The sequence below is a fragment of the Rattus norvegicus genome, chromosome 19 (assembly GCF_036323735.1).
Source record: "Rattus norvegicus strain BN/NHsdMcwi chromosome 19, GRCr8, whole genome shotgun sequence".
Lineage (NCBI taxonomy): Eukaryota > Metazoa > Chordata > Mammalia > Rodentia > Muridae > Rattus > Rattus norvegicus.
In genome coordinates this window covers 55,089,100-55,108,553 of record NC_086037.1, presented here as the reverse complement: position 1 = coordinate 55,108,553, position 19,454 = coordinate 55,089,100, and the positions used below count along the sequence as shown (strand labels likewise).

General features: G+C 45.0%; 1 protein-coding gene and 1 long non-coding RNA gene across 3 annotated transcripts; one reads left to right on the top strand and one right to left on the bottom strand.

The window, feature by feature from the left end:
- Positions 1-1,587: 1,587 nt before the first annotated feature.
- Cmtr2 (cap methyltransferase 2) lies at positions 1,588-8,419 on the bottom strand. Its single transcript, NM_001106186.1, has 2 exons — positions 8,289-8,419; positions 1,588-5,009 (listed from the first exon to the last, which is right to left on the bottom strand). The coding sequence occupies exon 2, from the start codon at positions 4,987-4,989 to the stop codon at positions 2,686-2,688; it is 2,304 nt and encodes a 767-aa protein (NP_001099656.1). The 5' UTR covers positions 4,990-5,009; positions 8,289-8,419; the 3' UTR covers positions 1,588-2,685.
- Positions 8,420-8,450: 31 nt separating this feature from the next.
- On the top strand, positions 8,451-18,469 carry LOC134483364 (uncharacterized). Of its 2 annotated transcripts, none has more exons than XR_010060229.1 (3): positions 8,451-8,814; positions 10,016-16,294; positions 18,135-18,469. It is a non-coding gene; the product is annotated as an uncharacterized LOC134483364 (long non-coding RNA). The 2 variants fall into 2 exon arrangements; XR_010060228.1 differs by having other exon boundaries at positions 8,451-9,260.
- Positions 18,470-19,454: the final 985 nt, after the last annotated feature.

Below are 19,454 nucleotides of genomic sequence, written 5' to 3'. Positions count from 1 at the left end.
GTTTCTCTTCAGTTTGGTTTGATGCTGGAACAGTTTCGGTTTGCTTTATTAAGATAGTGTCTCTCTCTGAAGCTGAGGCTGTCCTCCCATCTGTGGTCATCCTTCTGCCTCGCCATCCACACGCTTGGATTCAGGCTTATGACACCACACTTAGCTCTAAATCTCAATCTGAAATTTTTAATAATTATTTCTACACTTGTGACCAGTTGAAATAGGCAAGGGAAGTCTACTATCAAATAATTGGGTCTTTATTTAACTATATAGGAAAAAATTAATATGGATCTCTTCAAACCACAGTGTGTGTATACACCAGCGCTTATGTAGGGCAGACAATTTCAAGCATCACCTCAGGAGCTGTCCATCTCATTCTTTCTGAAATAGGGTTTCTCACTGGCTTGGGAACTCACCCACTAGGCTATGCTGTCTGGCCAGCAAGCCCCAGCAATCCACCTTCCCAATACAAGAATTAAACACACATGCCACACATCCTTTTAATAGAGATTCTGAAAATTAAGCCAGGTCATGTTGGCAAAGCTAGAACGTCACCGAGAGAGCTATCTTTCTCTCCTACCCAACCACCATTGAAAGATGACGGTCAGGGCATGTTTGTTTTGGGCTTACAATTCCAGAAGGGTAGGATTCCATCACCATGACAACAGGGAAGCGAAGCAGCAAGCATGGGTTGAGCCTCATGCTGAGATCTCACATCTATGGCAAGCAAGAAACAGAGCAAATTTGGAATAGCATGGTTTTTATGAAACCTGAAAGTCCACCCCCAGTGAAGACCTTTCTCCAATAAGGCCAAATCTCCTAGACCAAAACCTGGGAGGGAATCAAGTGTTCAATATCAGAGCCTACAGAAGACATTCTTCTTCAATCCCCCATATCATGCTAAAAATTATATATTTAAACATGTTCAATGTTCTATATTGCAATACAGATTAGTATTTTGAAATTCAGTCTTTGGTGGACTTAGAAAGTAAGTTTTAGGGACTCAGAAGTTAAGAGCATTTGCTGTTCTTGCAGAACTGGAATTTAGTTTCCAGAACCCACATCGAGTGGCTCACAGCCTCCTATAACTCCAGCTCCAGGGGGTCCACACTCTCCTGACCTCCAGAACCTCAAGGTACATGCACATACTAACACACACGTGTACACACACACACACACATACACACACACACACACACACACACACAGACACACTACAAAAGCAAGTTTTACTTAGTCCTAAAATAAACCCCATTATTACTACAAGGCAGCAAAACAGCTCCCAAGGACAGTTTCTCTTGTGGTAACCAATTTGCTATTAAACTGCAGCTAACGGAACCACCCACATCAAGTCACTAGTAGGAAATGAAGTTCTCGGAAAGAAACCACCTCAGACCTTCACTGCCAGGCCAGGCTCCCCTCCCTCACTCCCTGAAGTGTACAAATTCTCTCCTGAAGATTTCCCATAAATACAAGGTTGAAGGAATAACTTTTCATGACTGCACACGAAAGGAAATGCAGTATTAACTCCCAGTCACCCTTCCTTTTTAAATTCCCATTATGATTATCTTTTAATGAAACAAACACAAAACATACCTGCTGAAGGCTTTATTTGTGAATTGTAATGGAACTCAAAAATAGAAGAGCATGAAAAATTTATTAACTGGATACATGGCAGAATACTTCTATGTTTTTAAGGAACAGAAAATACCTAAACATTTACATGACATCTAAAAACTTTAAAGTGATGAAGAATTAACCTGTTGCTAGAAAAGTTCACTATATTATTAAATATATATTACTCAACAAAATCAAATAAAATTGATAAAATATCTATCTCACGGATAATCTTAGTAAAGTGCTATTTTCGTACTGAAAAAAATAAACGGCAAAGATTAACAATGTGTCCAGCTGTCATTCTGGAAGTGTTACATTTCCCTCAAGTGTTCTCCGTGACCACCGCACTCTGCTGTCACCCACAGGAGACTTTACACGAGCCTTAGAACCATCTTTCCAGGACAATGAAAATGCCAACATTGCTGAAGGAAGCTTTTCACAACAAAGGAGTGCTAGACACAATCTTCACTGTACAGAAATGACCTTTGGTTTTGGCTTGATTGGTTGGATACTTATAGCTCGCAAAAAGTCACACAAAAACTCCGTATTTCACATCAATTCAAAGAAAACCGAACCATCAATCTAAAAGCAGGGAACGGCACTTATCAAGAAACCTGGTATAGAGATCCCTGAAATCCAGATGTGTCAAGTGTTTCCAGGTAAAGAGCGGTGGCCAAGAGTGACTCACCTCCTGTCATGACTAACCTCACCATTAACAGCATCAGACAGAGAGGAATCAGTGGGGGGATGATGTCTGGATGAAGGCACACGGTGCTAGGCTGGATAAGACCAGCTCAGCTGCATATGCAAGCAAGCGTGTAGTCACCCCGAGCACACACGGATGTCACATGATTAGAGGCTGGACACCATCAGAGCATGGTTCCTACCACAAAAACGCTGTACCTACCAGTCCTATGTCCTTCTGATCAGAACAAGCTATGACTTTCCATAATTAATGTCCTTTAATACACAAACTGGCATTTCTCCAAGATGAAAATTATTAAATAAATAGGGCAGGTAAAATGGAATCAAAGTGTTAAGTTGCAAAACGACACATCAACAACGCCATGTTCAATTTTACAACTCGAGGCTGCTGATGACTTTGTCTCTCTCTCCTTGGATAATCAAATGCAAATGCCTTTTAGCAATGGCAGCATTCAGATCCCACAAAAAATCAAGCAGTGTCCCCTGAAGGAGCACCTCCATTGGTACAAACTGTAAAACCTGCTGGGGGGCACCGGGGTGGAGCAAAGTGCCCAAGAGTTCGTTAACGTTCTGCAGAAACTGAAAAACTGGATCTGGAAGGTTCTGATAACCAATGCATAGCAGGACAGCACAGGTCCTGAGGGGCTCAGACGATGTGGGACAAGAGAATGTGATAAATCTAAAACAGCTGTGGAGGACAAAGGTCAAGCCAGCCATAAACCTTGTGAAGCAGGAAAGGATGGGCAAAATCATCACATCTCCCGAGTGAAGCTGCTTCAGGGAGTGTAGCAGGCAATTCAAAAACAAATGTTGGTAGGCGGGGTCACCGTCATGGAGCAGTGAACAGCTGAAGGCAGTAAGTTCGACGGACTCCAGAAGCTGGACTTCCAGGGCCGTGTACATTTGGAGATCGCGGACAGTGGGTGAACCCACAAGCAGGCACCTGATGGGGTTGCTGGGTTCTACACCCTGCTCTTCCTGAAGGCACTTGGTAAGGCTCAGCAACTCGGATAACACCGATTCTTCCGAGAAGATTTGGCAACAGCGGTATTGCTGCTTGGGACTGACCTTGGACTCCACACTCAAAGCTTCTCCTGAGGACTTCTCAATGGCTTCATTAAGAGTCTTTAAAATTTCACTATCACAGAAAGGAGAACACTTCACCTTCGGCAGTTTCTTGCCTTCTAGAATGCACCACAAGTGGCACTCGAGGCTGGAAGCACTCCCTTCTAGGAGGGGGCTCTGCCCGGGGTGATAGACGACATGTTCCTCCGCCCAACTATCGAAGAATCCCCTGGCTACTTTATCCTTCCACGAAAGGGTTTCCAGCATCTTCCGTTCGTTATAGGTTCTAAAATACTTGTTTCTCTGTCCGAACCATTTTGTGTTTGTACTGCAGCCAAGAGTGGATTTTTTGACGAGCCAGTGATTTCTAGAAAGGGGCTTCAGTTGGAACTTTTGCATAAAATGCTGTACAGCACAGTTCCTTAAGTTATTCAGTTTCTCTTGCTCCCCCGTCCCCATGCACTCAAAAAGACGAATGTTCTCAGAGATAGTCTCTAACTGGTATCTATGGAAGAGTGTACAACACTCTCTGTGTCGCTCAAGAAAGGATTTGGGGATCACATGATGGGGAAAGAGCGCCTTCTTGGTCATCTCAGTGCCAAAGTTCAACACCATCCTAGATAGCAAAGGACGAATAGCCTCTCTTCCCTTATAGCAGAGACACACCACGTAGACTTCTGAGTTTCCCGCCTTGCTAGTAGCAGGTTTGAAAACGTGAACTTGGTCAAAGGAACAATTTAGCAGGTACATGAGGTTCACAGAACAGTGTTCAAACAACGTAAACATCTTTAGAACAAAAGAGCCACCATCTCCAAGGGTGGTCAGAGCAGTGACAGCTTCACAGTAATGCAAAGGGGAGACTAAAGCTTCCTGTTCGCCTGGGTTTCCCTGGCAGTCAAAACTCCCATCAGCAGTGACCAAGTGAATGGGAGATGTGCCGCTGAGGAAGTCCTGAAGCCCGGTCAGGTACTTCAGGGTCATGATATCACCAGTGTTATCTGGGCCGAAGTACCAGCGGTGCAAGGTGTTTGCAATCAGCCGGTCGTCCGTAATCATCCTAAGATTGTCGTTGGCCTCGTGGTATGGGTTCAGGCTATTTGCTACCCAGCTCCATTCACAGGGGAACCGGTGGGATTTTAAGTAATGGTTGAGGCTGGCTATGAAAGCGCCTGGGGCTTCACACAGGTGCAGAGAATTCAGTCTTCCACTCTGAAAAGCTTCCTGCGGGATAAGTGGGAAACTGCACAAGATCTCCTGGAACTTGCACCAGGCCTGAGTACAGAGTTCTGCGTTCACGGCCTTTCTCACGTGGGCGATGATCTGCCCCGCCCTGTTGGTGAAGGCGGTGTGCCTGTGCCAGCCGTCCAGCTCCTTATCGCACAGGAGGTTTTTCACTGCGTTCAGGGAGTTCTTCAAGTCAAGGAAAGCTTGGAACTCGACGTGCTCGCAGGTGAAGCTCTCGGCGGGAGCTGGTAACTGCCACTCGTGATCGAGTGGCTTACAGTAGGAAAAGTTCTTGGCGAAGAGCTCAGACACGGCATTGAGAGCGTCTGGGCTGAAGGTCTCGGGGCTCGCTGGCTGCTGAGCTGGACGCTTCCTGCGCTTGCTCATTTTCAGACCAAGTTAAAAACCTGGGAAGACAGAACAGAAGGTTATGCGAGCCACCTTTACAGTGAGTGAGACAGCACTGGGGCAAATCTGGTCACGCGTCGACAGATCCAGTACAATGTGAAGGCCAATGTCAGCATGCTGTTCTAAAGCAAAGCCGAATGGAATAAAGGGAGAGGCCTAGACAGTGATCGGTCCTGGGCTCAGATTCCAGAAGAGCTGGAATTAATCTGTAATTCCTTACAGATTAATCAATGTCCTGGAAAATACACCTTTTATTCCTGGGTTCAATTTTTTTTCCCTTATTTTAAAATACTGATCTTTCAAATTATTTAAGAGGTGGCACATAATGGAGAATATTTAGCAGCGAAGCCGCAGCTTTTGCCATAGCAACTCCCCTGGCTCCTCCCCAAAGCTCTGTCCTCAGATTAGACACAACACACGTACTGTAGACACATGTTCTTGCTTCAGTTTCACCCCGAATGTGACTGAAAATCAAACTCCCTTTGGCCCTTGTAATTCCTTTATAGCCCACCTTCCTGGCTACAGGGTGTCTTCTACACTGGAGCCCGGCCTGCTCAAGCCTCTCTGTTGCCAGCGACTTACCCTCTTACAAGGTTGTTTTAGACACTTTTGATGACCGTTCCCTGAGACCTTGGTGGTACCAAACATCAACATAAGCCATCACCTACTATTCTAGCTATAGCTTCCATCTGAAACGCTGCCCAAAGACCCTTGAGTGAAAAGTTTGGTTCCCAGTTCTCATTGCTACTCAGAGGACAGGGACCTTTAAGAGGCGGAGCCTAATGGAAGGAAGCTAGGTTATGGAGTAGCTATTAGGACCCCTGTCCTTGCTATCCCTTCCTGGCTGCCAGGAGGTGAATAGCCCTTTTCCTGCATGCACTCTCCGCCATGTCCTGCCTCAGCACATGGCCAATGGCAATGAGCCAACTGACCACCATCTGAAACTTCCGAAACCGGAAGCCAGAATAAACCTTTCTCCTAGTACATGTAGGTGTTTTGTTGCAGCAGTGTAAAGCTGACCAATGCGTATCTTACACTATTTGTAAATGAAATTGTACTTAAACCATTGCCCCGCTTGGTGACGCTAAAATTGCCCAATGTTTTCCCTGGTGTATCTTTCAGATTCCTGCCTTCCACTTGTTTTGTTAGACAGCCCATACTTATCCTGTAAGATCTAATTATTTCTTCCATCCCTAAAATGTAACAGATGTCAAAAACAAAACTTAAAACTGGCTGGCAGGCTGACAAGATGGCTCAGCAGGTACAGACAATTGCCACCAAGCCTCTGACGACCTGAGTTCAATCCTGCAAACCCATGTGGTGCAAGAACAAGAATGGACGCCTGCAGGTACGCCCACACATGTACACTCACATAAGAGATAAATGCAAAAACAAAACAAAAACCAAAACCCCTAATAAAAGCATCATCATCAGCAACAGAACCCCTACTGCCTAGGAAACCAGAAACATCTATCTTGGACAGACAGAGGCTAAATTCCAGCAAGTGGACCACTGAGTGTCATATGTCACCTGACAATGAATTGAGTAGTGCTGAAGTTTTCAGTTCATGCTCTGCCCTGATGTCACAGTCAATTCATCCAATAAATGGTTAGACATAAAATTCATTAGGCATTAAAAAAAAATAACCTGACAACTAAAATCACCATCCCACAAAAAGCAGACATTCAAGGTGAAAATGATGCTTCCGGCGCGTTCCTTTGTATGCTGGGCAAGATGGACTCAAAGGAAATCTAGAACTGAGAAGTAAAAGTTAGTTCTGACCACACATGTGACTTCCTTAGTCCTGTCCTCTGAGCAAACCTTCCCATCCCTCTTCATCCTGTACTTTATCCTGTGTTCATCTGGTCCACAAGTCTGTAAGCCCCTTAAAGCAGTGGGTGCCTTTGTTGGTCATCTTCCTTGCCACAACTATCTAGAAGTCCACTGTGAGTAGAGACTCAATGTCACCAACGGCAGCAGCATTTAACAGTTAGAAACTGTAATCAGGAAAGCTTCCAAGAGAAGACAAAAGCAGGGTGTTTTTGCATGCACAAAACTCCTACGTAAGAGCAAACAAAAATTTACTACAAGAAGCTCATCTGTCTCGATTCACGCTGTGCTTGCTGGGAACTGAAGCTATATTTAGATCTCAAATACATTCTATTTTGGAAAAAGTCTACTTTTAGTCATTAACTTCACATACTAATTAGTGGCTGTGGTTAAACTGTGAAATCCTACCGAAATTAAGTAGATAATTACCTTCACTTGCAAACAACCACAGGGATACAAATACTCCGATGTTCCTGACTGTACTTGACTGAGCCTTATGTCCAATTAATTCTTAACATTCCCACCCCCTGACTCATTCCACTCCAGTTACACAAACCTGCTGTTCACTGAAGACCCACGTTGCAACACTTTGCCCAATACCAAAAGGCAATCTCTACCTGGGCTTGATTTCCCCAACTATGTATATAGTTAATTCCCTCATCTCCTCCTAGTATTTGCTTGAAGGCAATTTACTCTGTGAAGTCTATCCTAACATACTTATTTTTAAATTGCATCTCCGGCTCCCAATGCCCCTTACCTCACTTTCTCCCATGGCATTCAGGTTTGTCACTTATTTTCCCCCCTGTGTTCTGTTTGTGATTTGTCTTCCCCAAACTAGAATGCAATCTCCTCACTTTTGCAGGGCAGGATCTTTTGCTTACATGCTACACCCCAAAAGGTTCCAACAGTGGCTAGTGGGCAGTGAAAGTCCACTAGCATTAACTGGATAAATGAACGAATGTTACACTTAGCCCAAAAGACAAAACTCTGAACAGAACAACGCATTTCAATCTCACCCCAGCACTTCAATGCAAGACTTTAAAACTTTTTTTTTTCAATTAAATGCATGTCGTTTCCAAAGTGCATGTGCAGATCTCCCAGTATGTTAACCTCCGTGCCTTTCATCGAGCACTCAATGGAGTGGCATTTGTGACGTTAATCAGTATCAACTGTATTATTCTGCAGGCTCCAGGAGGAAAGCAGGAAGCTTTCTGTCCAAAGCCACAAGGAAATGATTGTAAAATCTGTAAGTCCAACACCAAAGTCATTAAGTTCTCAACAGCTGTCAGGTCTAAATGAACATCAGGGAGTTCCCGCCAACTTTTCCTTCGAAATAAAAACACTGGGGCATGTGCACTGCTCACACCGAACCCGGGACAGCCATAGCTCAAACAGGCATCCGAGCAGTCCCGCCCTTGGCCCGCAGCTAACCCGGGACTGTCACTCACCGAGAAGTCGGGTCCGCATTCCTCCAGCCCACGCCCACCAGAGCCGCACGGGCTGGAGCAGTAGCACGGTACACGCGGTCCTCACTCACGCTAGCGAGCCACCCGCTACTTCCGCTCCCGGGAACAGCTTCCGGGGTTGACGTCTCCTTTACGTACCCGACCACCCGAGTCACCGACAAGGAGGAGGGAGCGCTTAGACGATTGCCCGGACCCGCGCACGCGCAACTGGAGCCAGAGCCTCCTCCAGGCCACGCCCCCATCGGCTGCAAGATGCCGACAGCCACACTGCGCAGGCGCCTTCCAGGAGGCCGAGCTATCCCGCGCGTTGCCGTCACTCAGGATAGCAACTAGAGGCTCTGAGCTCTGGTGCAGAGAAATGCTTCCTTCTCTGCGGGTCGCCATGGCAACGGAACTGTGTTTTGGAACCCGAAGGTTTACCTTGGGTAGATGCTAGTTCCTAGGAGAGACTGCATTAAAATTGGAGCTCAGTGGATAGCTTGAGTTCAAAACCAAAGAAAGGAAACGAGTTAGTATCATCACTTAACGTGTTTACATATTAATAAGGCAAGAAAAAAAATCACCCGGTGTAGTGCCACAAGCCTTTGATCCCAGCTCTCGGGAGTCAAGAGGGAAGCAGATCTCTAAGTTCAAGCTCACCCTAGTCTACATAGAGAGTTCCAGGTCAGCCAGTGCTACCAGAGGAGGGTTTCTCAGGCTTGGGTTACTCCCTTGCGACTAGACTGTGGGTAGCCACAGCTGCTGTGAGTTCCTAAGTGTAACAGTCAAGTCATGTTTAAAGGACAGCACTTTACCCATCCTGGAGCTCTTATGGTCTTTTCACCCCCTCTCCTGTAAAGTTCCCTGAGCCTTGGGGAGCAGGTGTTGTATAGATGGCCCATCTATTGCTGAGTGCCCGGTCACTTCTCAGAACTTTGAACAGACATGAGTCTGCATTAACCACCATCCACTGCGGTAAGAAGCTTTTCTGACGACTGGGAAAAACAGCGATCTACAGGCATAAATATTCAGGGGGCGGTTTGGCAACTTGACCATTTATGGGGGAAAAAAATCAGTGGATTCTCCCTTAGAGTCCATGATTTTGTTAGCTTTGGGTTTTGGCCTTATTTACATTATGAGGCACGAATTACCTCTTGTGGGGCAAGCAAATATCTACTGAATGTTTTAGAAATATTCCCTAAGGTTCCTTCCTCGTTTTCCACCCTCAAGAAGTAGCTCTCAATGTATTTCCCATCACCCTAGTTTAGACGGTCTAGTCTAGAATTTCACATAATTCAGTCATCACAGTTTGACTCTTTGTTCCCAGCCTCTTCTTCTTCAATTTATTATTTAAAATGTATTCATCCATATTGTCTGATGTCTCTAAAATTTATATTGCAGGGGGTTGTCATTCTGTGGGTTGGTTTTAATAACTCTCCGACTGGAAGGTGCCTGCTTAGTTTCTAGACTAGTGATATTATGAATGAACCTGCTTGCAGAGTTTCTAATATGTTGTTGGAAGCATATGTTTCCATTATTCTTGAGTAAAAGATTCAGGTGTGGGAAAACTGGCTCATCCAGTACGTCAGCTTCTCCGCAGCATCACGACCAAGAGAAGATAATTATTGCCGCTGTTGTGTGTGTAACTTAAGACTTCCCCAGATTTCTGAAGTGTTCCACCATTTTGTACTCCTACCCATAATGCAACTTTTCGGTGTTTTCTTTTTTAGCCATTGGAGAGTATAGGATGATGTCATTACGCAGGTGAAGGCAAGTACAAGATAGAACGAGGCCTGCCATTGGATGAGAAGGAAGGATGGGCGGGAGAAAAGACGAGGAACAATACACCTTCCAGAATCTTCAACCTCAAATCACATCACATGGGGGATTAGGTCTTCGGCGCGTGAATTTGACAGTGGGAAGAAATTCAATCCAGAGAAAATAAAGAGGAGCCAGGATACAGAGGACCATGAAGATTAGACTTCCACCCCCACTCTGCCGCAATAGGAAATCCTCACCAGACAAAGGAATAACCATTTTTGTTCTTAAAGACTTAGGGCCAATAGAGAAAAAGTCAAACAAATTTCCCAAAGGAAGTTAGGAACCATCATGGTACTTTATTTTTAACTGGAATCAATGCCCAACGTGTTAAAGCACTGGCCTTGGGGAGTTGTAGTGTTAAGAGCTCACGTAGTACCGTGGCCCACTGGGATCCACATGACTCCTGTCGGTGAGTGGTGAAGCACAGCAGCTCCTGCAGTTGAGTGCCTGGGCTGAACTCTCCACAGCCTAGCCTTGTAACCCTGGGCAAGGAAAGACCAAGGTGGTGTTAGGATTACCAGACACCGCCAAGTGCTCACTTGGTAGGTGCTAGCTATGCCTAGCAAAAAAAAAAAACTAGAAGGGGGAGGAGGAAGATTTGGAAGCTAGAGTGCTAAATTCAGACCTCCTTTGCAGAGTTTTCTCTCTCTGCTACTTTTCCTTAATATATTCAAAGTCATCAGTAGAGCAGGGAAGGGAAGAAAGGTAGGGGAGGAAAGAAGGAGAAGGAGAGGAGCTGGAGGAGAGGAGAGAGAAGATGACTGAGACCAAATGACTTCGTACCTGCCACTGAGACTCTGTCTGCTCTGTCTGCATGCTGACTTTAACAATTTGGACTGGTTTCAAGGGGAGATGGACAGGCTGTACACTGCAGAACAAGTGTATCATAACCTTGGAGGCGTTCACAAGCTGGTAGATGAGGCAGGAAGGCCACAAAGCCATTTTGGCTTCATTACTACTCATTATTAGGAATCATCATGGTGCTTTATTTCTAACATTAATGTAAGTTTAAAAACACAGGAAGTAATTCTGTTCAGTGTGTTTGGGTACAAACAGACACAGACTTGCTATCCAGACATGAATAAGGTAGGTATCCAGCAAGCTTGAGAGAAGAGTGTCTTTCAGGAAAGTTCAGGGACTCGGTCCTAGGAAAGGGGTGCAAAGGACATCCGTTGGATATGTAATGTCTTATTCTTTTTATTAAGCCCTGAAGCAATAGCAAATATCAGTACTTTAAAATTTGGGGAAGTGGATACAGCAGTGTTATATTTTTCTCTTCACTCTGTATAAAAAAAATACTTCCTAAAGCTTTAAAACATGAACAGAAAGAGCATGTCCTCTGTTCCTAAATCCATCCGAACTCCAACCCATTGTACAAATAGTTTCTTTGTTCAGCTAAACCACACACACACACACACACACACACACACACACACACACACACACACACACAAATAATTTTCAGGAATGCACACCCATCTCGTATCCACCTTAAAAGGAGATTTTGTGACTATTAAAATGGACTATATGTTGGTGAATGTTCACCAAAATACACTTAAAATTCTGAACCGTCTGTATTGAACTGGGTTTGTATTTCACATCATTAATGGGCAACACTAACACCACGTTACATCTGGGGAAAGTGTTTTGTGGTTAGCACGTTGCTGGCATAGAAGCTGGCAGTAGACAAGCAGTTGGTTTTATCTCGGAGGCCGAGTCCTGATGAAAGATGGTGGCTGCTTAGGAAAATTCAGGGGAAAGACAGTGAAGTCAAATATGGACCAATCCAGCAGCAGAGACTGACTAGGGAGCAGTGTCAAGGGCAGGGTAGTGCAGTGGTATTCTAGGTGGCATGCATAGTCCCAAGAGATTTTTGATTCTCTTTCTGCCACTCTCTCGGACCCCTTTCTGTCTCCCTCCCCCTATGCCATGTATCTTGTGCTTTCCAAGATTTTATTCTTGCTCATGGTGAGTCCATGTGCTGAGGAGACATTCCCACCCCCACCAGGTCAGATGTGACTCCTCTTTCTCCCTACAGTGGGAATGTGGCATTTGTCTCTAAGTATTCCAATTCTTTGTTCCCCTTCTATTAGGCTGCAGTGAGACTGTGGGCTTTGAAAGGACACGGGGAATATTGATCTAAGCACTCCTGGCTTGTGGCGCATAGTAAGCAATCAATAAATGTTTGTTAAATGAAGGAATGATTTAATGAATGCTGTCCTCGTTTGGCAGACAAGGAAACAAGCCGAGAAGTTGAGAGTTTTCTCAAGGTTACCTTTCCTTCAGAAGTAGGATAGACAGATATGTTCTCAGCATTTCAGCCAGCTCCGCCCCCTTCTTTACTTGTCTGCAGCAAAGCTTCTTGGAAATTCTCCATGCTGTTCTGTGTCCTTTCTATTTCTCCGAAGACTCCCCCAATCAGCTATCCAACTCTCCTATTTACTGTCACCGTGGCTTCTGCACATCTAAGTATGGTGGATGAGCCTTGGGACTCAACTTTCTTTGATCCTTCCATTGTCTTTGATACAGTTGATTTCTTGCTTGCCACAGATAATAGTACTTTACTTGGAGTCCCAAACACCAGCCCTAAGTCTCTTCTCCTCCTTACTGACTCTCTAGTCCAGTCTTCTTCCCTCCCGCTATGCAGCCCAGACTAACCTAAGACTTGCTAGGTAGCCCAGGCTTGTTTCAAACTCTTGGTCTTCCTGCTTCAACCACCTGAGTGTTGGGAGCATAGACACATACCCTAGAGCTGGCTCTGATTTCTTAGTATTAGAGCGAACCAGTGCCCATTCCGTGGCCCTTGTCTTATGGATTTTACTGCTGTGATAAAACAATATGACCCAAATCAACTTGTAGAGGAAAGAGTTTATTCCAGCTTATCATAATCCATCACCGAGGGAAGCCAGGGCAGGAACTCAAACAGGGCAAGAAGCCAGAGGCAGAAGCCATGGACCAGCGTTGCTTACTGGCTTGCTCAGCCTGCTTTCTTAGAGGACCACCAGCTGCAGCATAGGGATAGAACTGTCCACAATGGGCTGGCGGTCCCTCCCACACAAATCATCGATCAAGAAAATGCATTATAGTCCAATGTGGTGGGGGAATTTTCTCAATTAAGGTCTCCTCTTCCAAAATGACTGTAGCTTATGTCAAGTTAACATAAAGCTAGCCAGCATAGCCCTCTTCCTTGTGCCTTCCCTGAGAGACCTCATCCATTCACAAGCCTTAAAAACCACCTAAGCACCAGTGACCACAAAGTGTGTCTTTAGCTTAGATCTGTCTTTGATCATCCAGTCTCTTCTTGCAGTATCCAACTTCCTACTCAGTATCTTCATTAGGATGCTTTCTTGGTCTGTTTTGTGTTGGTATAAAAGAACTGAGGATAGCAGGAGGCTCTGAAACTCCAGAGCCCATCCCCAGTGATGCACTTTCTCCAGTAAGGCCACCCATCCCAAGTGTCCTCAAACATCATCACCAACTGTGGACCAAGTATTCAAATGTGGGAGAATATGAGGGAATTATAGTCTAAGACACATGGTTATGGTACCTACTTGGTGAGGGCCTCATACTGCCTCAACTCAGTGAAAAACAGAAGGGGTCATGTGATAAAAATGTGAAAGGTGAATTTTCTTTGTCACAACCCTGAAGCTACTAATACAAGTCCACAAGAATAAGAAATCATTTGTATAAGAAAAGCGTGGATCCATTCAAGACCTGTGTTCCACCGGGTATGTAGTAGTTTGAATGAGCTGTCCCTCGTGTTCTCCCACATTTGAATACTTGGTCCACAGTTGGTGATGAGGTTGGAGGAGGCTTAGGATGGGAGGCCTTCCTGGAGAAAGTGCATCACTTGGGGTGGGCTCTGAGGTTTCAAAGCCTCCTGCCATCCCCAGTTCTTCCCTTCTGCTTTCTGTCTGTAGTTCAAGATGAGTTCACTCAGCTTCTGCTGTAGTGTCCCTGCCTCACCATCTTCACCATCTTCAGTGTAGGCCCATAGGCATATACCAGCTATGTCTGGCATCAACTCAATTTAAGATGCCAGGGAAGTAGCTGCTATGATTTGAATATGATCCGTTACTGCCTAAACTTATATTGAGTCTTATTAGTTCTTCCATGGGAATTGAGGGATGGGACCCTGCATTAGTTTCTTATTCTGTAGCCTACTAAAGCATCGGGACCAAGACAGCTTGTAGAAGGAAGAGTTTATTTTAGGCTTAGACTTCCAAATGGACAAGAACACCATCATATCAGGGAATCACGATGGTAAGCATGGGCAGGAAGCAGGAACATTACAGGTTCGAGGCCAGCGTGGGCCACATAGAGACTTGAATGCCAACCTGAGCATTATAGTAAGATTCTGTCTGAAAAATGTAAAGGCCAGGAGGGCCTAAAATGGTACAGCACTTGCAAGACCCTGTTTCTTCATACACAGACACACAGACACACAGACACACAGACACACACACACACACACACACACACACACACAGAGAGAGAGAGAGAGAGAGAGAGAGAGAGAGAGAGAGAAATCTAAATGCATGTTCCTCTTTCACCTACAGCCTCCTATGTATCAACTACTAGAGATTGGATGAGATAGTAACTCTCTCCCAGTTGGCCACACTTTGCTGTCATTACACATACTAGTGCATTTGGAACATTTATTTTAAACTATGGCTGTCCCACTAATGCCCTTTCTTAATCGTGATTTTTAAGATTTTTATTTTAGCTCCCAGGTGCTAAGTCTGCAAACATTTTGAAATGTGAGTTTGTTCAGTCCCGTTCATATGGACAACACTTACCACAGTAAAAAAGATTTAGAAATGAGAGTAACACGGCTTTAGTTCTCTCCTTGACCTTTCTCTTCGCCTCTTGGCTCATGAAATCCATCACTGAAGTTTTCTGCTTTTGCTTCGTTGTGTTTCTGCTGTGTCTTGCTGAGCTCACGTTCTTAGTAATTTCCTCTAAGCTCGAAGCCATGGCAGCAAAGTCTTCCAAGGCTCCTCAGGTTCCTTCTCCTCCATCTCCCATCTCTCTTTGGTCTGCTCTGCCCGGGTTTTTTTGTTTGTTTGTTTGTTTGTTTGTTTGTTTGTTTTAAAGTCTGCTCTTTCTCAAGGGGACCACGTTGTTCTGTTCATCTGACTTGTGTTTCACCCCAACAGCTCTGCTCAGTTCCTTTTACTCTGTCAAGGGGAAAACAGTGAATTCCTATTCTCTTTGGCTAAGCCCTTCATTCCTTCCAGTGAGTATTTTGATGCCTGGAGATTGCTTTATATCTGCCCCTTATAGCCCAAGGGCAGAAACGTGGGAAGAGCTCAGCAAACACCCTGAAGCCTTTGGTGTAATTTACCCTCACCACCCCCCAAGATGTTAGTGATGTCTACTTTTGAGATATCCCCTTGTCTTAGTATCAACTTGACACAGCTTATTGTCACAAGACAAGAGAGTCTCAATTGCAGGTCCAGTGGGCCTGCAAGCACGTCTGCCAAGGACTGTCTTGATTGCTAATGGATGCAGGAGAGTCTGGCCCACTGCGGGAGGTTCTAATCCCTAAGCAGGTGGCCCTACTGCTGAGCCAGCAAGTTTGCTTTGCATGGTTTCTGCTCCAGGTTCCTCCCCTGACTCTCCTCAGTGACAGACAATGACCTATAATTTGTAAGCCAAATAAACCCTTTCTCCCTTAAGTTGATTTCTGTCAGGGTATTTTAGCTCAGCAACAGAAATGAAGCTGGGATGTCCAGCAACATTGTAGATAGCTTATGCAAGTGTATCTCATGATGTTCACACAAGGATGTGCTAACTTCATGACAGATTTTTTAAGAATGTATCACTTTAGATATGACTGCATATATACATACATGCACACACACGTGTATAGGTGTCAATGTCTTCTAGCATTCTTAGGGACATAAGAAGGGGGTGAGGGGGTGATGGATTGTGGTGACCCCAACTACACACAATGACAGGACATGCGAAGCGAGCTTTGGATTTTTTTGGAGGGAGAGCAATCTCACTAATGCTTTTCTGACCTGTTCTCTACTGTTTTCTCAGCAAACAGCACAAGCATCCTTAACCCAGAGAGGCTTGTGTTGTGCTTGGCATTTGATAGTAAATGTGGACTGCTTAGGAAGCATCCCTACGTGCAGTCTGGAAGGAAGACACTCCCTAGGATGAGTGAACCAAGGAAAGCGGTAGGTAGACTGATCCGAGAATGTGTATGCTGTAGCAGGGAGATGTGGGGATGCTTATAACAGAGTCATGGCTCTGGAAAGTAAGAAATGTGGGCTTGAGCTGGCTTCTGGATGGAGGACAGAAAAGATGGAGGTGAGGTGAGATGAGGTAGGAAAATCTGCAAATCTCCCTCCACTGGGAGGAAGGAAAGCATCATCCCGGGGAAGAACGCAAACACAGTGGCCGTGCATTTGTGCTTCCACGGAACTGCTGATATCATGGGCTGTGCCCTCAGAAGGCAGAGACCTTTTAAGCATTGACGATTGCCCTCGTGAGCTCCGTCCTCGGCCTCCGTCTTTGTGATGGATTGCCACCTGCATGGTGCCCTGGCATTTCAATAATTGGCTATGGAAGGTTGTCAGATGCCTTTCTGTGGAAGGGAGCAGCAGAAAAAAGCTCAATTCTATCAATTCAAATATATTTTTGGGCTTTCGAATCTGCTTTTAGTCAACTTCTCTGTGATACAAACTTGTGCTTTGCTATACTATATCTAACATGAATATAGTCCACCGTTGTGTAGTTAAGGAGTTATTTACCTCATGTGGATTAGTTGAGGTTTTATGTTCTTTTCTAGATCATTTCTGGAAGGGTCATAGTATTCTCTAGATGTTTCTAAGAGGAAGCCAGGGTACCAATAGCCCATGTAAGCAGGCTTAGCAGGCACGTGAAGGCTCTTTAAGATTTCTTTACATCTTTAAGGTGTATTTATGTGTTTGTGTGCAGGTCTCTGTATATGTACACAGATATGCAAGTACATGAGGAGGCCAAAAGAGGGCGTTGGGTATCCTGGAGCTGTGAGCTGTACAAAACGAGTGCCAGAAACTGAACTAGATCAGTGCACAGTCTTAACCACTGAGCTAGATCAGTGCACACTCTTAATCACTGAGCCAGCCCTCCAGTTCCTAAAAAGTCAGGCAGGCATCTAACCAAACCTCACTGACCGTGTAAATGTTAATTTATAATAGCTAATGAGTTAATATTAGTTAGTCTGTGGATTCATTTTGTATCGCTTCACTAACTGCATTCTCTGGGCTCACGCTATCTCCTTTAGCCTTATAGGAGTCACTCTTATAGGAGTTACTATTATCTATCCTACAATGACAGTGTGACTTGCAGAGGTTTTCTAACTCTTGCAAACACTCACAGGTTGGTATGTTGTCGTTGTAAGTACAAGATGACAGCTCAGACCTCAGAGCTTTTGCAATTGTGGGAATCCTGCATTAGCCATCGAGGCCTGCATAATTAACTACCTGCCCTAAATTTTAGTCCTTTAGATTGTAAAAGGATGGAGTCAAAGTGGCTTAAAACAGCGCCTGCTTTCCAGTAGTTTCTGTGGCTCAGAGATTAGCGCCTGGCTTAGCAGGGTGCTAAGGTCCCTCCAAGGGCTGCAGACATTGCTGGGCTTGAGTGGGAAGGGTCTACTGGCAAGATCTTTCCATTGGGTGTTGACAGGATAGTTCCCTGCTGACATTTGACCAGAAGCCATCCTCACATCTTTGCCTCACAGATTTTGCCAGGGGACACATGTGATAGCTTCCTTTATCAGAGCCAGCAAAGGTAAGCCAGGAGGAATGTGAATGAGATTCAGGGCCTGGTCTTGTAGCCTAACTTTAGAGATGGCATCTTACCGGTTAATCCCACCTATGGAGTAGACTCGAGACTCTAAGGCCAGCCCTTATTTAAGGGGAGAGGATGGCCTAGACACGTGTCACCAGGAATAAGCTATACTTGAGGGTAATTTCAGAAGCCACCCAAAACAGCACCCTTCTCAAATAACTGCCCACATCTTGTCACTTACAGGGTCATACTGAATGTGCTCATATCGTGTGCCCATAACCTCCTAAACACAGTGGCTGAAACAGAGACAGACGCTGCTCTTCACCAACTCAGAGACTCTCCCCTGCAAGAGCTCTAAATTGTAGTTCAGAGACTTGCATTGCTCTGCCATGGGCTTGAAATAAAAAATAATTGGAAGCTATGGGGAAACCACCATCTTCTGCTGTTGACTGATGAGTAGAAATGGCTGGATGAGGAAGAGAAAAATAAGAGACGGAGACACACAGAAAGATTGGCTGTGGTTCCTCCCCTGGGTTTGGAGAAATTCAATAAAAGCATTAGGATTCTGTCGCTCTGAAGCCAGGGTTGAAATCCATAATATTTAACAACCAATAATGCCCAAATACCAACCAATCCGCGAGGAACGCTCCACAAACAACTGGGGGTGACATCAGGTACTGGTACCCACCAGCCCAGCTGTCCCCCTTCCCAAGGTGAATATGAACTGGCAAAGCACAGGGTCAGTCTGGGGTGGGGGACGCTGAGGGAAGGGTGAGGCTTCCGTGTTGACTGCAGCGCTCTTGGGCTCTTTACTGGAATCCCTTGAGGCACACACACAAGTGTCCTAGTCAGGGACACACAGCTTGAGCTGTGTGAGAGGAGATGGGGACAATCTATACCCAGACATGGGATAGCAACCGTGCTACCACTCTGCAATAGAACCCACAACCCAGACCTACACGGAGCGCCCTAGTGGACCCAGGGACTGTGAACCCCTCCAGCCTGTGTGTAGAGCTGGAACATAGCAACTGCAGGTATAAAGCATTTACCACAAACTCCTGCAGTACCCCCAAAAGGAAACAAGAAACCCAAGCATCAATTTGGGGAAAAGAAAAAAATATATATATATATATAATGTTTTTAATTAACATACAGGATAGCAGATATCATCATGGCATTTGCCAAGTATATTCTTATTTTTTTTAATTAAATCAACGAGAGTCAGCAAAATTAATGGATGCTCACAAAGCCTAAATCTGCTCAGAGCGACATTGATGGAACAGTTGTCTCTCAACTCAGCAGAATTTCCACCTCAGTAACTGATTCCCTCACAGTGCTTGTGTGTGTGTGTGTGTGTGTGTGTGTGTGTGTGTGTGTTCATGTGTGTATGCACATTATGCCCATGCATACAGAGGCCAGAGGTACATGTCCAGTGTCTTCCTCAAATTTTCTCTACCTCATGGTTTGTTTGATTTTCTTTTATCTCTGAGACAGAGTCTCCATGAATCTGGAGGTAAGTATTCAATTAGCTCTTCCTGCCTCTACCCCAACAGCGAGGGCTAC

What these genes read in the sequence shown, in the direction of transcription:
- Cmtr2 (NM_001106186.1), bottom strand. Translation starts at nt 4,989, where the DNA reads ATGAGCAAGCGCAGGAAGCGTCCAGCTCAGCAGCCAGCGAGCCCCGAG.